Source organism: Podospora pseudoanserina, chromosome 4, assembly GCF_035222485.1.
Source record: "Podospora pseudoanserina strain CBS 124.78 chromosome 4, whole genome shotgun sequence".
Taxonomy (NCBI): Eukaryota; Fungi; Ascomycota; class Sordariomycetes; order Sordariales; family Podosporaceae; genus Podospora; species Podospora pseudoanserina.
This window is the reverse complement of record NC_085923.1, coordinates 1,783,528-1,810,024: the sequence shown is the minus strand read 5'-3', so window position 1 is coordinate 1,810,024 and position 26,497 is coordinate 1,783,528. Positions and strand designations below refer to the sequence as shown.

At 48.2% G+C, this 26,497-nt stretch overlaps 8 protein-coding genes across 8 annotated transcripts; 2 read left to right on the top strand and 6 right to left on the bottom strand.

Moving 5' to 3' along the window:
• Positions 1-6,844: 6,844 nt before the first annotated feature.
• Positions 6,845-8,738, bottom strand: QC764_403120 (uncharacterized protein). Its single transcript, XM_062946593.1, has 3 exons — positions 8,628-8,738; positions 8,278-8,569; positions 6,845-8,220 (listed from the first exon to the last, which is right to left on the bottom strand). The coding sequence occupies exons 2-3, from the start codon at positions 8,473-8,475 to the stop codon at positions 6,928-6,930; spliced, it is 1,491 nt and encodes a 496-aa protein (XP_062800413.1). The 5' UTR covers positions 8,476-8,569; positions 8,628-8,738; the 3' UTR covers positions 6,845-6,927.
• Positions 8,669-9,856, top strand: CDC31 (Calcium-binding component of the spindle pole body (SPB) half-bridge). Its single transcript, XM_062946594.1, has 2 exons — positions 8,669-9,151; positions 9,203-9,856. Exons 1-2 carry the CDS (start codon positions 9,044-9,046, stop codon positions 9,641-9,643), a joined length of 549 nt encoding a protein of 182 aa, XP_062800412.1. The 5' UTR covers positions 8,669-9,043; the 3' UTR covers positions 9,644-9,856.
• Positions 9,659-11,144, bottom strand: QC764_403140 (uncharacterized protein). Its single transcript, XM_062946595.1, has 2 exons — positions 10,786-11,144; positions 9,659-10,723 (listed from the first exon to the last, which is right to left on the bottom strand). Exons 1-2 carry the CDS (start codon positions 10,786-10,788, stop codon positions 9,866-9,868), a joined length of 861 nt encoding a protein of 286 aa, XP_062800411.1. The 5' UTR covers positions 10,789-11,144; the 3' UTR covers positions 9,659-9,865.
• A 22-nt stretch (positions 11,145-11,166) lies between these two features.
• QC764_0065610 (uncharacterized protein) lies at positions 11,167-13,541 on the top strand. Its single transcript, XM_062940570.1, has 2 exons — positions 11,167-12,139; positions 12,194-13,541. Exons 1-2 carry the CDS (start codon positions 11,555-11,557, stop codon positions 13,103-13,105), a joined length of 1,497 nt encoding a protein of 498 aa, XP_062800409.1. The 5' UTR covers positions 11,167-11,554; the 3' UTR covers positions 13,106-13,541.
• Positions 11,663-12,166, bottom strand: QC764_0065620 (uncharacterized protein; the record flags this gene model as incomplete). Its single annotated transcript, XM_062940571.1, has 2 exons — positions 11,663-11,968; positions 12,137-12,166. 2 exons carry the CDS (start codon positions 12,164-12,166, stop codon positions 11,663-11,665), a joined length of 336 nt encoding a protein of 111 aa, XP_062800410.1.
• A 101-nt stretch (positions 13,542-13,642) lies between the features above and the next one.
• Positions 13,643-16,383, bottom strand: PCK1 (kinase C-like protein; the record flags this gene model as incomplete). Its single annotated transcript, XM_062946596.1, has 4 exons — positions 13,643-14,986; positions 15,528-15,561; positions 15,630-15,921; positions 15,993-16,383. 4 exons carry the CDS (start codon positions 16,381-16,383, stop codon positions 13,643-13,645), a joined length of 2,061 nt encoding a protein of 686 aa, XP_062800408.1.
• A 936-nt stretch (positions 16,384-17,319) lies between these two features.
• On the bottom strand, positions 17,320-17,670 carry QC764_0065590 (uncharacterized protein; the record flags this gene model as incomplete). The annotated part of the gene is made up of 2 exons (XM_062940569.1): positions 17,502-17,670; positions 17,320-17,419 (listed from the first exon to the last, which is right to left on the bottom strand). The coding sequence occupies exons 1-2, from the start codon at positions 17,591-17,593 to the stop codon at positions 17,320-17,322; spliced, it is 192 nt and encodes a 63-aa protein (XP_062800407.1). The 5' UTR covers positions 17,594-17,670.
• Positions 17,671-22,762: 5,092 nt separating this feature from the next.
• QC764_403170 (uncharacterized protein) lies at positions 22,763-24,685 on the bottom strand (the record flags this gene model as incomplete). The annotated part of the gene is made up of 2 exons (XM_062946597.1): positions 22,763-24,569; positions 24,642-24,685. The coding sequence occupies 2 exons, from the start codon at positions 24,683-24,685 to the stop codon at positions 22,763-22,765; spliced, it is 1,851 nt and encodes a 616-aa protein (XP_062800406.1).
• Between the last annotated feature and the right edge of the window lie 1,812 nt (positions 24,686-26,497).

Below are 26,497 nucleotides of genomic sequence, written 5' to 3'. Positions count from 1 at the left end.
GCGATATACCTATTAGTACCTTACGGGCGTTATTATATATAAATTTTACTATAAAAAGTAATTTATTTTAATTAGCTATCTCGTAATTAATAAAGGCGCGGAGATATATTTTTAATTCTTAATTTATAATTTCTATTTATCCGTTTATCTAAAGATAAAAGGCTATATTTATATAGTTATTAATACTAACGAGCTTTAGGAAATCTTTTTATAGGTAAGCGGTAAAGCGTAAATCGCGGTTAGAAATAATATTTACCGGTACGCCGTAAAGTTATTAATATTCGCGCGCGAAAATCCGGATTAAATCGTTAATCTTCTTCGCTTCTATATATAAAGGGATAAAATATATTATTTTAATAAATATATTTACAATAACCTAAATCGAATTATACCCGAAGGATAATGGAAGATCCGTAATAAAGTCTATAGAGATCACTCTCTACGGTTTCCACGGAATTTTTATTAATTAAAATAACCCGAAGGTACTATAGCGTAGGTACTTATTCTATTAATATTCTCTATATTCTCGTACGTACTCGCGAACGTCCTAATTTATACCTAACTACTAAAAGTTACGTTAAATAAAGTCGATAGTCCTATTTATATTTAAGTAACCTACGACGATAGAGTCGTACTTAGATTCGAGAATCTTTTTTCGTAGTGCTGGGTCGCTAGGGATCCTTAATAGGTTATTATAGTATAATAGACCGTAATCCTCGTACTTATTTTTAAATAATATTACTAAATTCTTAATATAGTCGGTATCTTTACTAATAACTATCTTAATCCGGGCAAGGAAATCGTTATTCTACGCCGGGGCGACTAGTATATTAACGAGCCTTACGGAAAAAACTAGAAAAAAAGGTCCTTCGTTTAGCGATAAAAAGTAATAATTTTTTAAGACCGAAATAATCGGCTAGTCCTTATCTTCCCCCTTCTTAAGCCGATACTAATCGAGTTTTAAAAGTACGTCGGCCTTACCGTTAAGTCGTTTAGGCCGATATATAATAATAAAGTTATAAGCGGCGAGTTCTTACGTCTATTTTACTTAGCGTCTATTTAAGACTTTCGCTATAGTAAAGTATATTAAGTTCTAATAATCGGAATACATTTCGATATAATATTTTACCCCCTCGAAGTATCTTCGCTATTTTATAAAGTAGTCGACTATAGCTAATAGCTTTTTATCGTATACTTTATAGTTTATTTTTAGTTTAATAAGCTTTCTAAAGTAGAAAGTAACCGGGTAGAGTTTACTATCGTCCCCCTTTTAGGATATTACTTTACCTAAGGTAAAGTTAAACGTATTTATCTTTAGGACCGTTAACTTTACTAGGTTAAAATAAGTAAGGATAAGAGTAATAGTAAAGGCCTCTTTAAGCCTATTAAATACTATTTCTATAGCTTATATTTACTTTTACTAATATACGTCGAGCTTTAGGAATACCGTAAAAGCTTAAGTAATAATAAAGAACTTATTAATAAAGCGTTAATAGAAGTTAGCGAAACCGATAAAGGATTAGATAGCTTTAAATATAATAAGTCTCTTTTAGTTTAAAATACAATTTACTTTCTCTTTAGATATAGAAATCCTATACTTAAAGATAATATACCTAAAGTATTTAACCTACCTTATAGTCTATATATACTTCTTTACTAAAATAGTAAGGTTATTTTCTTTTAACCGCCGTAATACTTCTTTCGTAAGCCGGTCGTGCTCCTCTATAGTTTCGGCGTATATAAGGATATTATTAATATACGTTAGTATCCCTATATCGATTAGGTTACTAAAGACTTTATAGACTATAGCTTAAAAGGTAGTTAAGGTATTAATTAGCCTAAAATATATAATTATAAACTCGAAGAGACTATAGCGGTAGCGGAAAACTATTTTCTACTTATTTCCTTCCTTAATTCGTACGAGGTTAAATCTATTTTTAAAATCGATTTTAATAAAATATTTAACTCCGGTAAAACGATTTTATAGCTTATTAATAAATAGTAGAGGATACCTATTAAAGATAATAATATTATTAAATATATTTTAATTTACTATTAATCGAAGGTCGTCTTTATATATTCCTTTCTTTTCGATAGAGGTATCTTTATTTATTATAAAAAGTAAAGCGCTATAAAGGGACTTAGAAGGCTTAATCTTGCTTTCGGTTAGTATTTTATTTAGTTATATATATAGAAACTTAAGCTTTTTACCGCTAAGGGAGTAGATAGGCCCCTATAGTAGTATTTTACTATTTATTAAATTAATTATATAGTCCTAAAGCTTATAATTAAATAGCTTTTTAGATATATTATAAGGGACTAATAGTATTAGATCCCGGAAACGTTCGGGAATAAAGCTTTGATTATCTTTAACGTTAAAAATAATTTTATTAGCTTTCCTAAGTACCGATAGGCTAATATATCGTTTACGGTATATAAGTAAAATAAATATAATTTTTATAGGGTTTTAATCGTAAAAGCTAGCTAATTAATATTTTTAAAGCTACTAATATAATAAAATAATATTATATTTTACGTCGAGCTTATTAACTTTAAATTATAATTTAATAAAGTGGTTTTCTAAGTACCTAAATACTACGGTATCGATATATAATACCTCCTTATTAATATCTCTTTTTTTAGTAAAGGATTAAAGATAAAACCTAAGAGGGTAACGGAAGGTTTTAATCGCGAAACGGGTAGCTATATCCTTCGATAAAATAGAAACGGTACTATTAGGATTTAAAAAAATATATACCGGACGTTCCTAAGGGCGCGCGTTAGTACCTTCGATAATACTTATACTAACGATAGGTTTAGCTCTTACCCTTAAATAGTTTCGTAGTTACTTTTCCTTATTACTTAAATAAAGGTATTTAACTTCCGTAATAATAATGCTATTCGGCCAATTACGTCCTATCGGCGTAAGTAAACGGCTTAGTAAAAACCTATTTTAATATTAAATATATCGTCGTTAAGTACTTTAAAGATTAGTAGTTTATTATCGTTAATATATATCTTAATAATATCGATTCGTACTTTCTTTAAAAATATTAATTCGTTTTTTTTTTTTCTCCTCGGCCTTCCGCTTAACCCCGGCTACCTTAGGAGGAGCCGCGGGAAGGTCGTTACCGGAAATATCCTTTTTAATAAAGTAGGTAAGGGTATAATAATTATTACGGCTATATCGCTAGTATATAAACCTATCCTTTTTATATTTATTAACGTTATTTTAGAAAATTCCCGCTAATACCTCTTTTATAGTTACCTACTTAATATCCTTTAAATCGGGTCTACCGCTTAAAGCCTTAAAGGGTACTTTATTACTTTTTAAAAATAGATTTAACGTTTATTAAAAACGACTTTAGTAGGGAGGGCCCGACTTCGAGCGCTCCGAAATTAAAGTAAATATATTTTTTTCCGCCTAGTAATTAATTAAAATACTAGGATTAATAAATATATTTTTATAAATATAATTAGTTTTTTAAATAGCGTAAAGGAAGTCCTCGTTTATTTCCGGGACGCTTTCCTATTTTAAATAAATTAGTTTAATAATCTCGTCCGGAAGTACCTTCGAGATATAGCTTTAAAACGTAATTCCTAACTATTAAACTACTTCGTTAAGGTTTATAAGCTCGGTTAAATACTATAAAATATCTCCTTAGTACCGGAGCTTTTATATTTTATAGGCGTTACGGTACCTTTCGGCTATATCCCGAAAGTATTTTTAAATAACGGTAATATAATTATTTTAAACGTTTATTAAGCCTAGCCTTTATATTTAACTAACTCGCTATTAGTACTATACCTAGGTTTTATCGGTAAATAAAGATCTAATTTAATTAATCCTAACTTGGTCGGTAAGGAACCCTATAGGGTAAAAATCTATATATACTTTTACTTTAAACTATTAAGACCGGAATTTAAAGAGATCTCTATTATTATAGGCTAAGGGCTTTATTATATATACCGGATTAATTTAAATTAGTACTTAAAAAAATTAATAAATAAGTCGAATAAAATCGTTTCGACCCAAGGGACTAAATAATCGAGGGCGGTTACGTAAGATTAGAGGTCCCCTAGGTAATCTTCCTCCGGCTCCGTCCGCGGGTAGTTACCTCTCTTAATAATCCTCGTAGGAGTTATTTAAGTCCGAGTCGTTAAAGTCCGAAAGTAATTCTCCGTTAATAGCGACGGATTATTATAAGGGAAGGCTTCCTCCTCCGCCACCGTTAAATATAAGCGTTATATATATAGGATTAGCTCGAGAGGACTCGAACTAAATATTAGTTTATCGAGCTATACGGTATACCTAGGTATTTTATAGTACCTAGGTAGTTAAGCGCTTTCGTATACGCTAAGTTAAGGATAATACTTTAAATAGTATAATAGTAGGAGGACGTAATAGTCGTACTAATACCTTTTCCCTAAGGCTACGCTAAATAAAGTCGATATCGGCGTTAGGATTTTACTTTATTTAAATACGGAATTCGTTAAATATTTTTTCCGTAAGCTTCTTAACCTATTCTATAACGTACCGTCCGTAATTATTAAAAATAATAAGATTAACGAACTTTTTAGTTAAAAGTCTAGCAATATTTCGGTTACGTAAGGTAGTTTATTCCTATATATCGTTATTAAATCTTTTTTAATATATAACTTCCTTCTCGAAGGTTACTAAAGCGAAGTAATATCGGTTAACGGATTTATATAGCTATTTAATAGCTTATTAGCGCTAGCGTTTATCCTAGGTAATAACCGTAATAGCTCCCTAAATCTAGTTCGTAAAGGTAGCACTAGTATTTTCGACCTATTAACGGAAGTATTTAATCTATTAATTAAAGGCCTAAACTCCGAGCTTAATTATACTGGCGTAAATAATATATTACTTTCGGATATATTCGTACTACCGTTTAAAGCGTTTTAGTTCTTAATAATTAATATAATCCTTATATTATTATCGGGTAAACTAGCGAACGCTCTCGTAGGCCTCGCTTATACGTCGATAGAATTCTACGATCTAGGGCGCTAGGTTATAGACGGCTCTAGGTAAAGGCTAGATTTTAGAGGGGTCGCTTATAATAACTTTAAAGTCCTAAAGCGAGTAAAGCGTAAGCTTTATATAGTCGTCGATCTAGACTAGTTCGGCTAAAGGAGAGCGATAGTCTACTATATTATAGGTAGAAATAAACGCGCTATTAAGTTTTTCTTATAGGTTTCGAGTGGTCGCGTATATAGGTAATACCGTAACTAGTAATGTCGGGAAAGGAATATAGGTAGCGTAGCCGGAAATAAAAGGTCGCGGAATAAGCAAGGCGTTAAAGAAGTATTCTCCTATAGTAAAGTCGGAATCTTCGTTATCGTTAACCCAAGGGTTATACGATAGTAGAACGAATCCTTTAACAATATCTAAAGATAGAATTAATAATAATATAGTGGATATTAATAAAGGAAAAAAGCGGGGTAAGTGGCGATAGTGCTATAGCGTCGTAGTATAGTAATTATCGTCTTCGATTATTTAAAAATTATATATAATAAGGACTATAATATTAAAGCTTGGAACTTATAGTTTAATTTAGGCTAATAATCTTCAATAGCCTCGAAGTCTGTAATACCGAAAAGAAAAAGAAGAGATACAGTCTTGGTGTTTCCAAACGCGTATTTTATCCTTCCTCGCGTAGCCCGTGCCCTTATTGGCCTCAGGCCATCGCCAAGTCCTCCGATATCCTCCTGGCCAGTGGCCTTCCTTTGATAACCGCCATGCCTCTGTTTGTCTGCCTCACTTTAAATGAGAGGCTCTCAACGTGCAGTTACCCCTCCTTGCGGTGGTATCGGCGGTGTTGTTGGGCATGGTTGCAGGTAGTTGGCTTTTGCCGTGTGACATCGTGACTGGAAAAACTTCTCATCTGATATATGCAAATTCAAAAACTGGGAGAGAACGACTGTGGCGCAACATGAACATCCTATAGTACCTTGAATCTAGAAAATAACATAAAGCGATGCATTGGTCATATACAAGCTAAATTACACATTAGCGTTACCTATTAACTGTTGGAGAGAGAATAGGTGATTTGTGCAAAAGTCATGGGGAGAGTCTTCCTGCCACTCCACCCCCTATGTACCCCTATTTTCGTCGTTAAAGTAATAAATCCCTTTCCTCTAAATCCTATAACCCTGTTAACTATATTAATAATATGATATATATTTACCATACCTTACCTATATTTTAATATCATTTTATTTCTGACTTACTTTAATTTTCAATAATTTCTATAAGTATGTTAGCCACGACTTTTTTTTTAGTTAGCGATAATTAATTAGCTTTTGAGGATGACGAATAGGCCTTTTGCTTTAAATATATTTAATCATTCTTAAACATAGATTAGTATGCCTCTACTGATATCCAACAGGCCTTCGTACCTCATTACCCAACACACTTTGCCTGGCATTTTCAAATATCCCTTCTCATAGCACACAGTGTGCTTAGACACCTACCTACCTAAGATCTCCCCATCCTCGATACTTAAGCTCCCGGGAAAAAAAGAGGGGTCTATGGGAGCCAGCGTTTGTTAGCTCATTTTAAATGAACTATATACGTCAGGCTTATTGATAAAAGAGACTCAAATATTGAAGCGTCTGTAACTCCACGCCCTTTATCGAGCGAAAGCCTATTGGTATCACACTCAACAGCTCTCAAATATTTCCCAAGGTCTGTTGACTGCCTAACGAAGCCCACATGCACGCGAAGGCAAACCTGACACTTGATGGGGGGCGTTTGGGACAGCAAGATTTATACTTGCTTCTTAGTTCAGTGGTACACCCATAGCTAACATCAAGACCGACTTGATTCATGATTACTTCCGTCCCTTTCTGATCGTGAGCGACAGCACCTGCAGGCTACCTCTCATCAGAACAATCCAACAAAACTTAGTCAAAAGTGATCTTCTTCCCCTCAAACGGAGCAGTAAGCTTCTCCTTCTCCTTGGCCAACCTCCTCGCCTCCCAACTGGGATGCAACGTGCCAAGATCATCTCTCTTCCTATCCTTCTTCGGCGGCTCCTCCTCCTTCTTGACAGCCACATCGTTCGCACCCGTAGCCTTGAAGGGGTTCTTGATACCCTTCTTCCACGGCTTGTTGTCTCCATCCACAGCACCCCTCTTCAGATCCCAGCCCGAATCCCGCTTTTCCTGCTGCTTCTTAAGGTGCTTGGCCTGTTCCTTAAACTTCTTTTCCCAGATGGCCTGTCTCGCCCGCTGACCACGGCGGTTCTTGCGGGTGGGAGCGAGGTCGACGTCCGAGGCTGATTCCGAACCCGAAATGTAGCCTCCCATTAGGGACGGCAGAAAGGTTGAGCCGTTTACTTCGGCCTTGGCGGCTCTTTTGCTCTTCTTTGGCGGCGGAGACTGTGCCGATGACGAGGCGTCGCTTTGTTGGTCTTCCTCTTCCTTTTCTTCTTCGCTGTCGCTGTCACTGGCTGAGCTTTGGTTGGAATCACTGAAGCCGCCAAATTCGTCCTCGCTTTCCTCATTGTCGTTTTCTTCGTCGGCCTCATCGTCGGTTATTTGCATCGGGTCGAGGTCGTCATCGGAATCGTCGTCGGAATCTGCCTCGTCGCCACCTTCTTCGTCGGACGTGATTTCCATTGGATCCAGCTCTTTTGGTAGTGCTTTCTTTGTTTTGGTTTGGCGTTTTGCGAGCTTCATCTTCTCTTCTTCGTCGTCTTCGTCTTCTGAGCTTGAGCCGAGGAGGTCGGCCATGCGGGAGACGACAGTTTCGTCTACATCTTCTCCGTAGTTGATATCCTCGTCCTCTCCCTCGCTGTCATCTGCTACTGGGAGGTCCTTGACCTTGTCCTGTTTGGTATCCTTCTCTTTCTTTTCCTTCTTGTCGCTCTTCGCCTTCTTCGGCTCTGACGTTTCTTTTACTCCCTCCTTCTCTTCACGCCTCTCCTTCTTCCCCCTGCCCTTCTTCTCCGGAACGGAAACACCCAGCGCCTTGCAGACATCTACCAGCGCCTTAGCCACCGCCTCTTTCACGCCCGCATGACTGTACAGCGCGCTGGTGACATTGTGCAACGCCGCTCTTTCCTCCTCGGTGAGCTCAGGTTTCGGTACACCGCTTTTGATCTCGTTTGGTAGCTTCTCATGTTCGGCGATACTCTTGACTCGGAGGAGGGACGAGCAAAGGTGGGCATGGGCGGTTTGGTGAAGGTCCAGGGACTGTACTTGCATCAGTGTCATGTATCGCCTCTCACAAGAATATCTAGCAAAACCCACGTTAAGAACAACAATCTCCTTCTCTATCCTCGCCTTCTTATCCGGGGTCGACTTCGCATCCTTCAACCGTTTGCTCTGTCGCTGGCGCTCGCGGCCTTTGGCGTTCTTGATGGCGCGGAAGACCTCGTCGCGATGCTTGAAAAACACAGCAGAGACATTGAGGGAGGAGTCGTCATCACCGCGCTTTCGTTTAACCATTTTTTTTTTTTACTGATTCTATCGTTGGTAGTTTTTATGTTCTGGCGCAATTCATGTTGTTTTTGCTTCATGCTGCGAAGCTTCTCGATGGATCCTTAAAGTAAATTTCAGCGGGGCTCCCACAGCATGGCGGCTTGGCATAAATCACTGACCGGGGGTTGTGCGAACGCGTAAAGTGGGCAACGCGTGCGCGTGCGTGTGTGCCCAAGCAACAACCGTTTCGTTTCCTTGTTCTCCATCTCCAATTCTCCATCACATTTTTGACGAACCCAACGAACCGTTGTGGAATTCTAGACCAAAAGGAAAGCTCGAAAACTTATAGTACCGAAAAGGGAATAACGGGATAACCCACTTTCAGCCACACCGAGAGAGAGAGAGACACGACAGCATTCTTCCCTCCCTTTCGCCTCGCTAGCTACAACAGAGAGCTCTCTCTTGTCTTTAGCGAACCCAAACAACCTTCTTTTGTAACAATTGTTTAGTTTTGTTCAAACACCCCGGCGCACAACCCAACCTGTCCTCCGCTTTTCCCATCCAACCCCCCCAAAAAAAAAAAAAAACGGCAGCAATGGCCTCCTCCTCCAACCCCGGCCGCGGCGCAATCCAATACGCCACCCCCTCAAGAGAAGACTACAGCAAGCTCTCCGACGAGCAAAAAACACGCGTCAGCGAAGCCGTACTTTCTCCTTTCCCCCCATCCATCCCCTCCTATACTAACCCCCCACAGTTCGACCTCTTCGACTCGAACAAAGACTCCTACCTCTCCTACGAAGAGTTCCGCTTCGTCCTCCGCGCCCTCGGCTTCGAGCTCCCCAAAGCCCAGACCTTCGACCTCCTCATCCGCCATGGCCAGAAACCCCCCTCCTGGACCCACGACCAGGACTGCCCCCCCATCTACCGCCTCTTCAGCCTCCCCGTCGTCCAGGCCATCGCCGGCACGCTAATACGGCAGCGGGATCCCCGGGAAGAGCTGAGAAGAGCGTTCAGACTGTTTGACGTGGACGGAAAGGGCATGATCACACAAGACGACCTGAGACGAGTGAGCAAACAAGTCGGGAACAACATACCGGACGCGGACATCATCGCCATGGTGGAGGAGTTTGACGCGAGTGGCAAGGGGGGTGTGGACGAGGATGAGTTTTTGAGGTTGATGATGTCCAAGAAATAATTTTCTTTTTTTCTGTGCTTTATGTCATATTCATGCTTTTGGATTGCATGGGCTGTAAGATGCATGTATGTATGTATGTTGTTGATACCCAAAAACTGAATTACGCCCCGGTTGGCCAGCCATCAAGGCTTTGTAAACTCGGGCCATCTACGATCAACCCTCCCAATGTATGATGTCTACCGCCCAATATTCACACCATCCCTATCCTACAACCCTTTCTCCCTACTCCTGACTCCCCTTCCTCGTCACAATAATCCAATTGACATACCCCACCCCAGGAATAAACCTCTCCGTCCCACTCCTAACCTCCCACTTCCTTATTTCCCCCTCCCCCAACCCGCAACTCCCCATTAAATCCTTCACCTCCCCCACCGTCCTCGTCCTGAGACTAGACATCCACCCATCAAAAACCAACACCGCCGGCAGCGCCGGCACCAGATACGTCCACACCAGCACCAACGGAGCCCCCCACAAAAAAGCATAGTAAGGCGCCATGACCATCGCCCCAAGACCGAACAAACAGCACGCCAAAAACCCCGACAGAGACCGGTCCTGCAGTTCAAAGATGCCAAACCCGTCGCTGGTCTCGAGCGTGTTTCGGAGGATTTTCCTCGCGAGGGTGTCGTCAAAGTGGTGAAAGGCAAGGTTGAACAATCTGAAAACCTTCTTCCCTTTTTGCTTCTGGTCATTGATCAAGTGCTGGGGGACGTTGCTCGCGTCGACAGAAGACGAGACATAAGACAGGTTAGGGGACGCAGAGGCGGCGGCGGACCAGAGGGCCGGGTGGGGGTGGAGGTCGGTGAGGATGAATTGGACCGGTGGGGGGGCGGTGGCTGCTTCGGCGTAGGAGGGAGGGGAGGTGGAAATGGAGGCGTTGAGGTGTTTCTCTATCGAGGGGGTTGGGCCGCCGGCGCCGGCGCAAAAGTCGATGAAGGTGTAGTTGTGAATAGAGGGGCCGAAGTGGTGGGAGAGGAGACGGGCGACGATGCGGGCGGGGAGGAGGATTGGAGGAGGGGGATGTGGGTTGTCCAGGCTGCTGTTAGGGCGGCTTGCATGTGGGTGCGGAGGAATTGGGGGAACCTGGATGGTTGTTAGATCGATGTTGTGTGTGAGAGAGCGAGAGAGGAAGGGGATGATGATACCATTCTTGGTCTGCTATCTCAAAGACCTGCATTCGGGGTAGGAGAGGTGCCATGGTGGGCTGGTTGGTGGGCTGGCTGGTTGGTTGGTGTAGGTTAGTTGGAAATGGTTGGACGTTGAAGGGATTCGAATGTTTGGGACCGGGTCGGGAATGGTAGGTATCACAACGGGAATGGGGGAATTCCTTCCGAGGACCAATCGACGTTTTTTTTCGCGGTTGACAAGAATAGGTAGCTCAAGCTGTGGTGGAAGAGTCAATCATGGCCCTAGCTCCCTTGTATGACGTTATGGGTGAGAGAGGTGGAAAAGGAGCAACACCTCCGAGCTTTCTGCAGTGAACGCATCCCGCTTTTAGCCCTGGGCCACCCCCTGTCTGCCCCAATCCATGCAAATCTTCCTGCAAGCGATGGCAGTTCGTGCGACCTTGCCAAGCCTGATGTCAACCGCCCATCAAGATCCCACACCCTTCACATGGACAACCATCCAAAGTCGACCTTCAACTTCAGACGATACCCGGGATCAATTGGACAGTTCAGATCGGATTTGCTGTGCAAGCCACGTTTGCTATCGAGATTCATTACCGCCGCCGCAATTGGCTCGCCTAAACACCTTGCATAACCTCTGTCTTATAAGTCCAAGGGTGGGTTTGGTGAGAGCAACGTCAGCACTGTTGGTTTACCGAGACACCGTCATCACCTGAGAACTCCTCCTTAGGTTCCCTCAACATACACACTCGCACCCCTATGCGCCCCAGGTAGCCATATCCTCACAATGGGCCTCTTTCTAGGCTCGGCGCATTACCTCCTCGCGGGGGTAGTCTTCGCGCTGCTAGTCCGCGCACTCCTAGGAAAGAAGGCCATACGACGCAACGGGGAGCCTCTACGAAACCCACCCGACACCCTCCCCCTCGTGGGCAACGGTATTCAATTCCTCCAGCCCCGCTGGAACCTCCTCAGCTGGTTCAACAAATGCCAGCGCCAATTCGGCTACGAGACCCTCGCCCTCACAGTCCCAACCCTCCCCCCAGGCGTGCTCATCCACGATCCCAAAAACCTCGACTACGTCTTCAAGCACGAAGGTCTCTTCACCAAAGGCAACTTTGTCAAAACCCGCTCCTGGGACCTTTTCGGCAATGGCATCATCAATGCGGACGGTGCCTTTTGGAAACTCCAGCGCAAAGCCGGCCTAAGCTTTCTCAACACGGCCAACCTACGGGTCTTGACCGATGTGGCTCTCCCGCAGTATTTGTCTGAGAGCGTCAAGGAGCTCGAGGCGGCCAAGCCAGACCAGGTGGTGGATCTGCAGGATGTTTTTCATGAGATTACCACCAAGCTTATGGGGAAGATGGCTTACAATGTACCTCCTCATTCCTCCCCTTTCCATGTTCGTGGTGACTGACCTCCCGTCCAGATGGAAATGCACTTCTCCTCCCCCTTCTCCTCCTCCTTCGACCACGCCTCGGGCTGCACAGCCCAGCGCTTCCAAAACCCCCTCTACCCCCTAACGGAATTCTTTTTTGGCCACAAGTTCCGCCAATCCATCTCCACCGTCAAAAAATTCGGCCTCGAAATTGTGTCCCGCGCCATGCGAGACGCCAAATCCATTTCCTCTTCCCCGCCGCCTTCCACCTCGCCCGATGACGAGAAACTAGACTCCATCTCAGGATCACTAATCCATTCCCTCTTGTCCGCAATCCCCGACTCCCCCTCCACCGTCGCCGACGCGGCCTTGACGTACCTCTCCGCAGGCCGTGACACCACAGGCCAGGCACTAACCTGGACGTTTTACTTGCTGCTCTCTCACCCAGAAGTTTTGTCCAAAATCCGAGACGAGGTCAGGGGTGTTCTTGCTAGAGAACAAGCCCCGCTTGACACTACCTCCTCCTCCCTTCCCTTTTCCCCCGCAGTCCTGACCCCCCTTTCAGCACCTTACTCTCTCGCAGTCTTTTACGAATCCCTCCGCCTTTACCCCCCCATCCCGTTTGAGATTCGCCAAGCCCAGGCAGCTACCACACTCCCAGACGGGACGTTTCTCCCAAAGGACAGCGTGCTGGTGTGGTGTCTCTGGGCTATGCAGAGGAGCAGGCTGACCTGGGGGGAGGACGCGGATCAGTTTAGACCGGAGAGGTGGCTGGATGAAAATGGGACAATCAAACACAAGGGCGCGGCCGAGTTTCCGGTTTTTTACGGGGGGGCGAGGAGTTGTTTGGGAAGAAAAATGGCCGAGGGGATTGCGGTGCAGGTTATTCCTGTTGTGGCTTGGGGGTGGGAGTTTGAGGGGCTTGGGAAGGAGGACAAGAGAGGAGGAGTGGGGATAGCTTGACGCTGCCTATGGAGGGGGGGTTGCCTGTTTTTGTTAGGAGGAGGAGGGGGGAGACAACGGGGAGATAGATAGATAGATGGATAGGGGTGAAATTGTAATTGGTTTTTTGGATAAAGTTGTCTGTTGTGGGTGTATGATGTGAAACGGAATCACCAGGAATAAAAGCTTACAATCACATCACACACAAAGGTCAAAAAGTGTTCCGAGCTGACTTGATTACTTCAACACACTATATATATATATATAAAAAAAAGAAGGCCTCACAAGAGCGACCCTGGTCCAGTAATGACTGACCCCTTCTCTCATCTAATCCCCTTTTTTTCCAAACCAAAAAGAGAAAAAAGTGTTCTCATATCAAACATGTAATTCCCATCATCTCGCCGCGTACTGCGCGACAAAAAAAATCAGGCTGGCGTCGAGAGAGAAAAAAAAAAAAGCCATATGAAAGAAAGGGGGGGAAAAAACCCATGCTTATATCCAAAGCAGTCTCAAAAAAAAAACGCCATCTCATGCTGGTAATGCTTTCCCGCCCAAAACTTAAACAACCGGCGCAGCAGCCCTCACATCATCCGTAGCCTCGCTCTCATACTTTTTGAAATTCTCCAAGAAAAGCCCACCAAGCTTGGTAACCTCAGCCTTGAAGCTGTCGGCCCCCGCAGTCCAGGCATTCTGAGGATTCAACAGCTCGTCAGGCACGCCGGGGCAAGTCTTGGGAACCTGCAGGTTGAAAACACCATAGTTCTCATACTCCACCTTGGCCAGCTCGCCAGAGTGGATCGCGTCGAGGATGGCGCGCGTGTACTTGAGCGGGCAGCGCTTGCCGCCCTGGGAGAAACCGGCGCCCACCCAGCCGGTGTTGAGCAGCCAGGCGTTGGCGCCGTGGGCCTCGATCTTTTGCGCGAGCATCTTTGCGTAGCGCATGGGATGCAGAGCGAGGAAGGGCTGGGCGAAGCAAGACGAGAAAGTCGCCTGGGGCTCGAGGATGCCGTCTTCGGTGCCGGCCATCTTGGAGGTGTAACCGGAAATGAAGTGGAACATTGTCTGGGCCGAGTTGAGCTTGGAGATGGGCGGGAGGACGCCGCGGGCGTCGCAGGTCAGGAGGATGATGTTCTTGGGGTGGTTGTTGGACAGGCAGGGGATCTTGGCGTTGTTGATGTACTCGATCGGGTAGGCGCAGCGCGTGTTCTCGGTCAGGGTGACGTCGTCGTAGTCGACGATCCTGGTCTCGGGGTCAAAGATGACGTTCTCGAGGACGGAGCCGTACTTGATGGCGTTGTAGATATCCGGCTCCTTCTCGGCCGACAGACCGACCGTCTTGGCGTAGCAGCCGCCCTCGATGTTGAAGACACCGGTGTCGGACCAGACGTGCTCGTCGTCACCGATAAGGGCGCGGTTGGGGTCGGCAGAGAGGGTGGTCTTGCCGGTGCCGGAGAGACCGAAGAAGAGGGTGACGTCGCCGTCCTTGCCCTCGTTGGCCGAGGAGTGGAGGGTCAGGATGTTGTGCTTGACGGGGCCCTCGTAGAACATGACGGTGAAGACACCCTTCTTCATCTCGCCCGCGTACTCGGTACCGAGGATGACCATCTCCTTCTCGGCAAAGTTGATGGCGACCGAGGTGCCCGAGGTCATACCCTCAGTGTAGCGGTTGGCGGGGAAGGAACCGGCATTGTAGATGGTGTAGTCGGGGTGGAAGTGCTCGAGCTCCTCGCGCGAGGGGCGGATGAGCATGTTGCGCATGAAGAGGGCATGGTAGGCGCGGGCGCAGACAACGCGGACCTTGATGCGGTACTTCTCGTCCCAGCCGGCATAGCCGTCAACGACGTAGATGCGATTTCTGGTGTTGAGGTAGTCGATGGCACGCTCACGGTTGATCTTCCAGACCTATTTGGGGCAAAGGGTGGTTAGCATTGGGGTGTTCACGTGATGGCCATCTGGAGCTGGTGGAGAATGAAAAGGAAAGAAAAGGTGGGGTCTGGATCGGCCCTCGGGAGCGGGGTGCATTTGGGGATTGCCAGGGTATGACGAAAACGACATGGGGCTGTCAAGGCTGCAAAGGCTGCACGACTCGACAATGACGCTGTCCCCCCGCCAGAAATTGCCGAGAAACTGAGCATCATCGTCTTCCGGGCGCCCGAAAAAAGAAAAAAGCCATTGTTAATGCGCTCATCGCCAAGGACAATGACGTCCATGGTGAATTGACATCAGACTTTAGGTCTCATAGGACGCCGAGGCGCGCAGCAGACATCACGCTGGGGCGTGCTCGTGATGTCGGCCACATGTCGAATGTCAAATGTTGCATGTCGCATGTCGCATGTCGCATGGCCGCATGTTTGGCGCCGCCCCCTTGGGGTCCGGGTGCCATCGGCTGAAGAACATAAAAAGAAAGAAAAAAAATAATAAAGGAAGGGAGCAAAAGTCTCACCTCAGGAGTCATGGGCTTGTTGACAGGGCCCCACCTATCGGATGCGTTAGCGGACTGTGTTCAGATGTTGTCTCAACAAGACAATCGAAAAGTAAAACATACCAGATTTCGTTCTCGGAAGATGGCTCCTTGACGACACGCTTGTCTGATGGAGAGCGGCCAGTCTTCTTGCCGGAGTAGGCGGTAAGAGCACCGCTGGAGGTGATGGCAGTGCCGGTCTCGTAGACCAAAGCATCCTCGTAGAGGGCGGCCACTGATGGGTTGGCGATGATGGCAACACGGTTGTAGTCGATGTGAGCCTTCTCGTGGAGCTCCTCCTCGAGCTCGGTGTGCTCGTGGTGAGGAACGACACCGCCGGGATGGAGGCCGGTCTTGTTTACTGTGTTGACGAGCACTGTGTGGGTGAAAAGAACGCCATGGTCAGCCACAGAAAGCCTGAAAGGGGGAGCAGAGGAGAATACTGACTGTCGGATGGTTTGGTCGAGGGACGTTGAGAAGAAAGAAGATGGCTGCGAGGGCCTTTGACGGATGGATCAGTGTAGGGAGATGCGGTTCTGGCAACGGGGTCGTTCATGGTTCTTAAGTGCTTTTCGCGGCCGTCGTGTTGGCTTAGGTTTGGGCTGAGCGTCGACAGGGAACACGGGAGCTGGGACGAGCTTGACGATGGGGGCTTGTGGGCAATCCACTTTCTGCAGGGTTGACAACCGGAGTGTATGGAGCGTACGGAGCGTATGGGGTATGCGGCAGGTGTTGACCGGGAAGTGCTGATAAGACAGACCCGAGGCAGAGGAGTGAGAATATATAAAGACGTGGGGCCCGTAAACAGGGCAGATCCAATGAGGCGTGACGACAGCATTCCAACTTGTAGAACTTGGCGATTTACGGCTCCAAGCCCGGGACTGAACCGGGTGCGAGTGGGTGCTGCTTCGGGCTCACAATGATTGGGCCGCTGGGCCACGAATTGTTTCCGGAGAGTCTGAAGGAAGCCCCTGTCGCTGCGTGTCGCCTTTCGGGACGGAGAGGCGGCGATGCATCGATTCCTCTCTCTGGGGCCGTTCCGCCGGGTGGATTTGTGATTTGTTTGGTGTTACAAAGATACATCCCAATCCGGAAGCAGGCGGCCCTGTTTCACACAAACCTGAACCTACCTACCTCTTCTGCTTGTCTGCTGTGCAGCCGTCTTGCCTGGACCACTTGGGCCACCTCCTATCTGCTTTCCGTTTTACCTTCCTCTCCGAGACTCGGACTTGTACCGAGTATTCTCTACTAATCGCACCGTAAGGCAAGATATCCTCGGGTAAAGTAGGAAGGGATTCGTTTCAAGGTCTTGCTGGTTACCTGCCTTGTCACTCCGTACTGTCAACAACTCTTCCCCGGAGGGGTGGGGCTTGCCTCACTTCAGAGGCTGAGACCCCGTTCAGCCTGGCACATGACGCTCCTCCGCAGATGACGGCCCCAGCCAACACGGCGCGGCGTCATGGATATGGCTGTTTTGTTTTGCTAAAAACGGTGTCGTGGATGTGAGCGGGCAGGGCTGAAAGGGGCTCTACCTGGGCCCGCAGCCATTGGACGGCAGCAGCAGACGGCTGTGGGACGACGAAAAGTCTGGGGCATGAGCGTGCCGAGCCCTTGGCAACCTGTTTCTCCCGGGCTGAACCTGTTCTCGAACAGTCAACGCCGTCAACCCTTACCCCGCGGTTCCTCCTCTCTCTCCCACAACGAGCCCGCCGAGTGACATGCATGGTGCCGGGGAACACCACGAGGTCAACAGAGACTTTACAGGGCCCTCCTCTCATGACGCGCGCCGTTGAGGATTGAGGGTGGTCCCAAAGGGCGAGGGGCGGTATGCAGCGGTCGACCGTCCTGTTGGTCTCCGTTGGCCCGGCGCATCTCTGTTGATCAATTCAGTCACATTCTTTCGACAAGAAAGTATCTGTTTTGGATGAACTGCTGCTGCACTTGCAGTGAACCTACAGCATCTGATGCTGCCGAGAGCCACGAGCCCACAACGGATGCCCCGCTATGACACAAAATGCCATTCTGCTTTGCCGACCACATTCCGTCATTGTGCCGGGCGGGCATTAGTATCGGCGGGGCCCTTCCGCAAATCAAAGGTCACAAACCGCAGTTCCGACTCTTCCCGACCGCATCTTTGACTTTTCTATTTTCTTGCCGTTTTCGCACATCTTCCAACAGGTTGTGATCGTGATGGTATGGTTGGTGCCTTGGTGTTACTACGAAAACAGAAACTTTTCTCAATTCCGTTGTCCAGGGGTTGGCCGTTGAAAGCCCGGGCTTGACTTGGTGCCTTGCTTGGTCTTGAATTTTCTGGGGTAAGAGAGCTTGTGTCTTACGTAACTTTCCGCCAACGTGACCTGGGGCCTGGCTCTGAAGCCTCGCCCATGTGATTCCGGCAAATCCGTATTGTGCTATTGGCCACACCCCTCTGCTGAAAAGCGAAAGAGGACTAACAGCATTTTTTTCCAATTGAAGAGAACTTCAACAAGTCACGAGGACGAAAGGAGCGGTAAAGACCCCTGGGAAACATTTCGGTGTGCCGAATAGAATTTTTCAAGTTTTGCAGTCTTCGGGCGAATTACCTAAAGCCACGGCAAACCCAACAGCTTCGATGCTGCAGCAAAATGGCAATAATACGTCAGCCATGACAGCAATTGACACTTATCGTGACTGGCCGATGGGACCCCAGAAGCTCGCCAAGCTGCCACGGGCGACGCAGGCCAAGCCCATCGCCAAAATACTGTGAAACGGCTGAACCAGAATTTCAAGAAGCCAAGAAGGCCATCATCGCGGGAACCAAGGGGGTGTGTGTGTGTGTGTGTGTGACCCTGGCCCAGCGGGTAGGAACAACCCCTGCATCACCAATCTGCACGTTCTAGAACCTGTCCCGGTTTTACCCATCACTCTTTTCCTTTTCCGCCGGCAATCAGCTTCGGCCCCCCGGGGGCGCCGGCCATTTCGAAGAACTTCTCACACACAACACCTGCCGATCCCCCGACATCCGCCGACTCGGGGACTTTTCTTGGCAGCCCGCCCGTTGTACGCCAAAACATTCACCAACGGGGGAAAAACCTCACCCGATGCTGGCCGAATGCTACACTTTCAAAAGTTGATATCACAATTTTTCTTCTGCTTCCCTTTGTTTCGAGGCCTCCAATATCAACCCCTTGCTGCTTGTTTGCCTATATCATGCTGATGATGTGCTTGGCGATTTAGCATAATCAGTTCCGCCTTCTCACCCGGCTATGTCGGATCGGGCTGGGAAACAAGAGATACAACCAACATTTCGGCTACTTTCCGCAACAGTTGTCCAACGGACGGAAATAGGTAGGGGGCTGTAGCCGACCCTGCGAACTCTTGTCATTTGAATTGCTCGAGGATGGCATGGATGGTGAGCAATAAATATACAGAGATTAATAAAAAAAGTCCGGATATCAAACATTTCTCGGTAGAAATGCCCAGACGGGTGAGCCCGCTAGATCTAATCCACCACAAGCCACTTGTAACAGAATTGGCATCTCTGCTTACCTTGCCCCGTGGCCGTGGGCGGTGGTGTCCACACAGATCAGATTGATTGCCCATAGGTGCCAAGAGATGGATGGCTCGCTGAACACGGGAGTGTATCATCATCACTTCGGGAGTCCCCCCCAGTCAGCGGAGACAGGATCTGAGTGATTCGTTCCAACAAGAACCCCCTGGCCAGTGGCCACCAGCACCAAAGATCTCACGCGCCGAGATCTCGATCCCCTGTTCTGGCGTTTTCGTCAGGCGTGACAAGAATTACACTATTTTCTCCCTGTTTTGTTGCCGAGAAGGGCTCCTCTTCTCTCAGATCGAACAAGTGCCGGGCCGGACCGACCACCTATCGGACCTGTTTTCTCCGGGACGTTGTATACTAGAAACTTGCTGGTCTCACAAGGGAAGGGGAGAGGTAGGTACTTGACCTCTTTGAGAAACGATCATCCTTTTTCTATTTTATCACCAGTAAAAGCGGGATCGCACCGGCCCGGTTGGTTGGTGGTGGGGGCGTGTATATAAATGTCTGGTGTGATGCCGCTTACTGCTGGTGGCCCGTATCCCATCCGACATTCGCCGATCGTTGTTGCACGGGAAGGGTGGTATAGGAAGGGAAAAGCTTCGCTATGAATTTTTTTTTATTATTTTTTTTTTTGGTTTTGTGTGACGGTGGTATTCTCCGAGGGTGATCATTTGTTGGAGGTATACGAGATGGAGAATTTCAAGTCTATCTCGCACTTGGAGATCGACGTTCGGCATTTGGGGGTGAGCAAGATACACTGTTTCGAGGCTCTGGGGACATGAAAGGGAACTTGGAGCTATTTACAGAGTTGTTTGCTTCTCCAGGGTTGTTCTTGCGAGGGACAATAGGAAACGGGTAGGTAGCCCCGTTTGGGAGAGGTCACCGGTGAGGTATATGCCAATGTCTCGAGTCGGCAGTCACTCGCGTGCCGTTGTCTAACCGATCGACGATGCTTCTGTAACGTGCTCAGCGGACACGGGATACGGACGGCTTGATATCACTCAAAGCTTGACCAGAAAGCTTGACTTTGCTTGTTTTGTTGCCTGCATGCTTCTGTTTTGATCGATCGGCAGTTTCCAGGCTCGGCAATGGATGCTGAGGATGGGAGATGGTAGGCAAGTGGTGCGGAACAGGATACTCCAAGAGGAGAATGCGAGACGAGATATCGAGCCGCCATCGGCGAACGGCAATGCAGGTGATGAGGTCGATGAGACCGAAACATGGACTCTGGACTGGAGGTACGACAGCTAACCCGAGGCTCTCTCTGCGGTGATCAACGCCAAGGTAGAGAGACTTGATCAAGTCGTGGGGTAGAAAACTTGGGGCCGCAAATGTAAGAATCAGGACCTGAAAGTATTACAAGAAACGCAGCTTAACAATATTACAAACCTTCTCGCCTATCTTGGAAGCCCATCAATCATTTCAACAGCCCTCATTCCTAGAAGCAGTCTCTATTCTTTGCCCATAAGGTGATGAGCAGAGCCGTTACCATAGCAACTGTTCAGGGGTGAAAAAAGGGGGGTTCTTGGCGACCGAGAGTTCTCTGTATGCTCATTGGTCTATTCTTATGTCGGGAGCATTTCCTCCTTTTTCCGAGATACATGGTGGACCTGGGGCCCGTGGAGGAGGAGCTTCGCTCCTGCCTTTTGTGGGCGCCGTAGGCAACCACAGTCAAGGTATCTTGTATTTGGCAATATTTCAACAGGTATGTTTACACATGGACAAATAACAGGAAGTGATTAAAACATGCTGACACAACTCTTCCAGCATCCCGTCAAGCTCTTCTCTTCCAGTTGTCTCTGTGACGCTTTCGATGCCGTAAGATTGACCAAGTTTATGATTGGTGCAATCCCTTGTTTAGTTCTGCCGACGGAGAATGGACTTAACTAGCCGTAGTAATACACTATTATAGGTATCTCAGGTAACCTGATTTGGGTACTGGAAGTCTGATTAAGTAGGACTAATTGACCACCGCGCCGTGCTGTACGAGTCGTTCTAAGAGGGGAACCTAGCACCGTTCGATGAGGGCTCATTTATCGGTACAAACCAGAGGGATCTGTGACATGGTGTTAGCTGCTCGGACTTGCCGACTTGTAATTCAGTGCCAGCTTCCATCGGCCATCAGTTAACATTCCGAGCTGGAACAAAAAAGAGGCCTCGAAGGCAGCGAGCTCACTGTTCACTGTCCAGAGCGTTTGACCGGCCGGCGGGCAATCAGATTCATAAAAATGTAGCTGGGAAATTCGTTCATTTCTCGTGGTGTAAATTGACCGTATCTGAGAAAAGGCTATCGATCTAACGTCTACTTATTTCTGGTTCGTCTACCAACACTACATTACTGGTTCATACTCTAGACATACTCCTTCCGCTATATCACCGCCTTAATTCACACCACTCATGCCATATCCTTCACACAAACAAAAACAAAGTAGCTCAGCGACTGATTCGTTTCCTTAACCCTTTCCACTAAAATAGGTAGCCATAATCAAACAACCTTCTCAGTCCTGCTCTATGTTTCTCACTTATCACCCACAACCTGGTAAACGTTATAGTAAACTTGGGTACTTTATCTGTATAGGTAATACCCGTAACACAAAAAGCATGTGTCTAGTCCACCATGATTGAAAATCCCCCTTTTGTCCCGCCCCGCAAAAGACTCCGTTTTCTTACCTCAATTTATAACAGTCTACCCAGGGTGTGGTCGCTTGTCCTGGATTACGCTTTATACTGGGATAGCTCAACATCGGGGCATTTATATGATTAATTGCCTGTATGTGATATTCTGGGCAGGCGGGTAAGCAGACAGTGCATGATTAAGTCCAGACTTATATAATCAACAGTCAACTTCTATGGGCGAGGGATATTCAGTCGAAAAGCCTTTGGCTGCACTGAGCTTTCTCTGGGAGGATGTCTTGTTGGGTTTTGGGATAGGGTGGAAAGAACAGACGACTGTGTGTATTCTGCTCATAAAACTGTAGAGACTGCTATCCGGATGGGGGTTCGAACAGGTGATTGATAGGTGTTCGAGGAAAAATTTGGACAATTATAAATATTCTTAACATGCCTTGATCATGTCTCAAAAGGCTTTTGAACATTGTATCAAGTTCCCATGACATTAAATTAGTTCAATTTGTCTGCGCAACAAAATGCCCAAACGTGCTAACGTGGCTGGTTCGGTAGGGGAAGGGGGTATCCGTGAAAATCTCAAGCAATACACATCTGTGAAAAAGAGAAAGAGAAAGAGAAAAACATAAACAACCGCTGGCTAGGCCAAACCCTCGTTCTCATCCTGTCATATTCCCCAGCCGACCTCCTATCCACAAGCCTGATGATCCAATCTCGGTGACTACCGCCGCAGTGTCAAATCCCCGCCCCAAACCCCTCCCGATGAAGAATGTGAAAAAGATCCAGCTCAGATGTCTTCCTAGATTACAACCATTATATTTCAAAGATTGAAAGGCATGCGTCATCACCACCTCCCGCTTTGACCTGTCCTCCAGACCCTCTCTTCCGCCTCGACCTGTTTGACCAGTTCATTCAAGACATCGAGACCCTCGCTTTCCCTTTCCTTGTCCCGCACATTTTCCTTCCGCTCGACCTCCTCCTTCTTTTTCTTCTTTCCATTAGTTCTCTGGTCACCCTCATCCAAGATGTCTTGCAGGGAAAGCAGAGACGTCTCCTAGACAGGCCTCATGCTAATCCCCTTTCCGCCCTCCCTCACCTCAAAAACCCCCGTGCCGCCCTCGCTGTCCCCAATGAACAAGAAGCCGCCATCGGCAGAAAAGCACATCTCCGTCACCTTGCTTAAATTCGCCAACTGGCTGAACCCAGCCATCATATCAACGTCCGCAGCAGTGGCATCCGGGTCCGGCCAGCACCACAGCTGCTTCCCCGTCATGGCATCCAGCACCGCCAAGCATCCTCTCGCTCCCGAGTCAACCCCCCTAGAGTCACAGTAGGCGATAAATCTGCAATCCGGGCTGACGCACGACATGGCGTTGGGGATGCGGAAGGTCTTCGTGGATGACGCAGAAAAGTCCCATACAAGGACATACCGGAAGGGGACCGAGGCGGGGGCGAGGTTGTATCCGTTGCCGCCTCTCGCGGCCGGGACGGGGATGGCACGGTAGGAGGCGGGGATCCAGATTGATACGGCGACTGAACCGTAGGTGGCGAGACCAGATGGGAGGGCGGTGTCCAGCTCGGCATGCTGCCATGGTGCCACGACCTTGTACGGTGTTGTCATTTCGGCGCCGTTGTGGATCTCCCAGGCTATGAGGAGCGTCTCTCTCTCGGGAGGAGGGTGCCCTAGTCTGGGTGGCCGAGGCCCGGAGGCGGTGATCAGGAGGGGTCCAGTGGCGGAGAAGGCGAGTTCGGGATACTTTGGCAACACCGGGAGACCCGCCCTGGCGAGCTCAATCACGCGCGTCTTCTTGAATGGCTTCTTGGAGTATGTCGCTTCCCACAGCTCGATGGTGTCGTTGTCTCCTCTGTAGGTAACAAGGGGGCACCATCCGGCTTCCATAACGTTGGAACGAACGGCGGCCCAACGGTCTGCCTTGTCCATGGACTGCAGCTTCTTCTTCTTGCCCCAGTCCCAAATCTCGAGCGAGTCACCGAAGCCGGTGGCAATGGCTATCATGTTGGAGGGCTCGGAAAGAATGGCATGGCTACGAACGAAATACTCGCGCGACCGAGGCTGGGCGGTTGTGTAGCAAGAGATTTTGATCTGGCTCTGGACCTCGCCTGAGCCGACAGACCACACCTTGATGATGTTGTTGCCATGTTTGCTGGCCAGGGTGGCAGACGTTGTTGAAATGTCAAAGAAGTATACGGATGGATCCTTGGGGGCCTTTTCCTGGTGTGTGAGAGATTTCCAGGGCACAACAGTCACAGCCGTGGATTGTGATTCCTGCCGTGTCCGATATTCCTCGGGCACGGGAGGGACAGCCACGAAATGCGCATTGGTGTGTGGAGACGTTGGTGTTCCGTTCGTGGACACTCGCTCGAGCCCACAACCCCTGGTGGAATCCGAGTATCTCGAAGTCTCGCCCGATGCGACTGAGCTGCTGTCAAAGGAGCCCTGGGATGAGATGCGGCGTGCAGATTTGTTGGAGGGAAGCGCGGGCAGCGGCTGCTTCGGCGGTGGTGGACGGGCTGCGGGGTACAGGCTGAAACCGGCGGACGAGCCTCTCGAGGGCCTTCGGTCCGATGTATGCGAGTCTTTTCGGAAAAGTGACGACTTGCTCCTCGACACCGGACGCTGCAGCGGCAATGCGGCAGCGTGCCGCTGACCAAGCTCATAATTCGGGACTCGGAAAAGGTCATCGGTGGGACTCCATTGCGACTCGGGAGTCGGTGGCAGCGGGTAGCCGCTCGACGGTGGTCGTAGTCGGGGATCGTAGGCGTTATAGGATTGTCCGTCGAGCAATGGGGCCGAGTCACCATGCCGCGAGTCCGCTGTGCTTAATCGGTTCAACTTTTCTCTGTTCCCAGCCGTTAGCAACCATTTGGTGAACTGAGCGGTTCAACGGCGGTGTGGCGGGTGTCTAGCTTACGCCATCTCATCCAACCCTTCGGCAGGGTATGCATAGGGTTCCATCTTTGATCGATTGTAACGAGGTTGCGATCGTAAAGGAGATGATGTTCGTATCTGAAGGAGGAAAGCAGTGTGGGAAACGCAGGGCAGATCAAAGCCTCGGATGATCGCAAATCCGGCTACCAGGTCGGCGGGCCCTGGGTCTCAGAGAGCAATGGGAGCAATGGGAGCAATGGGAGCAATGGGAGCAATGGGAGCAATGGGAGCAATGGGAGCAATGGGGGTGGGAGTGAAGACGGAGGTGAAGCGAGAAAGAGGACGACAGGGTCGTATCGCAGGAGGTCGGAGAGGGGACAGTCGCTGGGGGAGGGTCATCTTGTATCATGGGGAAATGGGGATCCCTTCATGACCTGCAGGATGGATACCCCTGGGGGGGACAGCTCCCGGCTGCTCCCCCAAGGCCCCCCTCCCCTCATTCCCCACGAGCCAATGGTCGCGATAATGGAGCACTCCTCCACAAGCTGACAGGCATCCCAGTGGGGGAGTGGGCCCAAACTGACAATAGCGTGATTCCCCACCGACCACACCCACCTCTCTCCCGTCAAAGCTTTTTTTTGCTTTCTGTTTTATCAACCTTTCCTTTGTGAGCCTCTCAAGTCTCCCCGTCCACCGTGACACGCAGGGCTGCCACGTTTGTTTGATCCCCTACCGTCTCGTCCGTGCCTGGTTCCCATCTGGCTGCTCAAAGGACGCCCTCTTGGCACGAAAATGGCTCCTTGTTTCCAACCTGCAGCCAACAGTGTCGCCGCTCGACTGCATTTATCCCGTCCGTCATCCGCGCGAAATGGGCAATCAATCCATACCCCGCTCAAGACTGAAAGCTGGTCCTTGCCTCGTCATATCTTAAAATGGATAAAATGACCCGGGGTTGTGGTTGATCTACCTAGCGGATGGATGGTATGCTACTACACCATGTAGCAGTCATGAGAGAGACGGCCCGATGGCCTTCCTCTTATGCATCAACACACCCTTTCGGAGCCAGCTCCGGTATCACGTCGGCGCACTCGGATACGGCTACAGATCTGGGAGATCGTCGCCTCTTGGATCAAACTGAGCAAACTAAAACGCCATAACGAAACACGAAGCGAAGAATCCGACACTGTCAACCGGCTAATAGCACTTGTGGACTCGGCCGTGTGAAGCTAAACAAGCCTTCTCCACCACAAAATTCTTGGGAACTTTTAGTTACATTGCACTGTTCCAGCTCCAGACTGCTACACCTCTTGGCTGTACTTTCGGGCCATGCTTCGGGCCCAGCTTCGGTTGCTCGGCTGTGAAATCTGACCACTTGTGACTGGCACCGCACAGATGATTCGCCCCATCTTGCCCTTTATGGATGTTCTCTTCAGCTGGTCAAGATACCTATACCGCTCATTCATGATCAGGAGAAGGGAGAAGGCAGAAAACTATCTACAGAGTATATCTCGCGAAGTCGACATTGTTACACGCCTCGATCTAGATTGGGAAGGAGAAACAGTGGCGTTGAGAAAAGAAGAAAAGAAAGCTGCAGCACATCCAATCAACCTGGTCAACGGCCCGTGCCCAAGCCGTGTCTTGTCTCAAACTCCCTGCAAGAGCTGAGAATTCAAGATCAGAATGTCTTGGTCCTAGAACCCCTATTTTTTGCATCCTAACAATGATATACATACTGTACATACGCCGCACCTCTGCAGCAAAATGATGCAATAATGCCATGCAGTACACCCCTCTGACAGGTGCTGACTTGTCTCGCCAAGCTGCCCTCGCGAATGCACGAAGATCCGGATGGACGCGAGCGGACCGTGCTTGTCACTTTGCCTTTCCCGTTGTAGCCGA

Coding starts and splice junctions, on each gene's coding strand:
- QC764_403120 (XM_062946593.1), bottom strand. CDS start 8,475: ATGGTTAAACGAAAGCGCGGTGATGACGACTCCTCCCTCAATGTCTCT. Junction 8,221..8,277: donor AGGAGATTGTTGTTCTTAAC/GTGGGTTTTGCT, acceptor ATGCAAGTACAG/TCCCTGGACCTTCACCAAAC.
- CDC31 (XM_062946594.1), top strand. CDS start 9,044: ATGGCCTCCTCCTCCAACCCCGGCCGCGGCGCAATCCAATACGCCACC. Junction 9,152..9,202: donor AAACACGCGTCAGCGAAGCC/GTACTTTCTCCT, acceptor AACCCCCCACAG/TTCGACCTCTTCGACTCGAA.
- QC764_0065610 (XM_062940570.1), top strand. CDS start 11,555: ATGGGCCTCTTTCTAGGCTCGGCGCATTACCTCCTCGCGGGGGTAGTC. Junction 12,140..12,193: donor TGGGGAAGATGGCTTACAAT/GTACCTCCTCAT, acceptor CCTCCCGTCCAG/ATGGAAATGCACTTCTCCTC.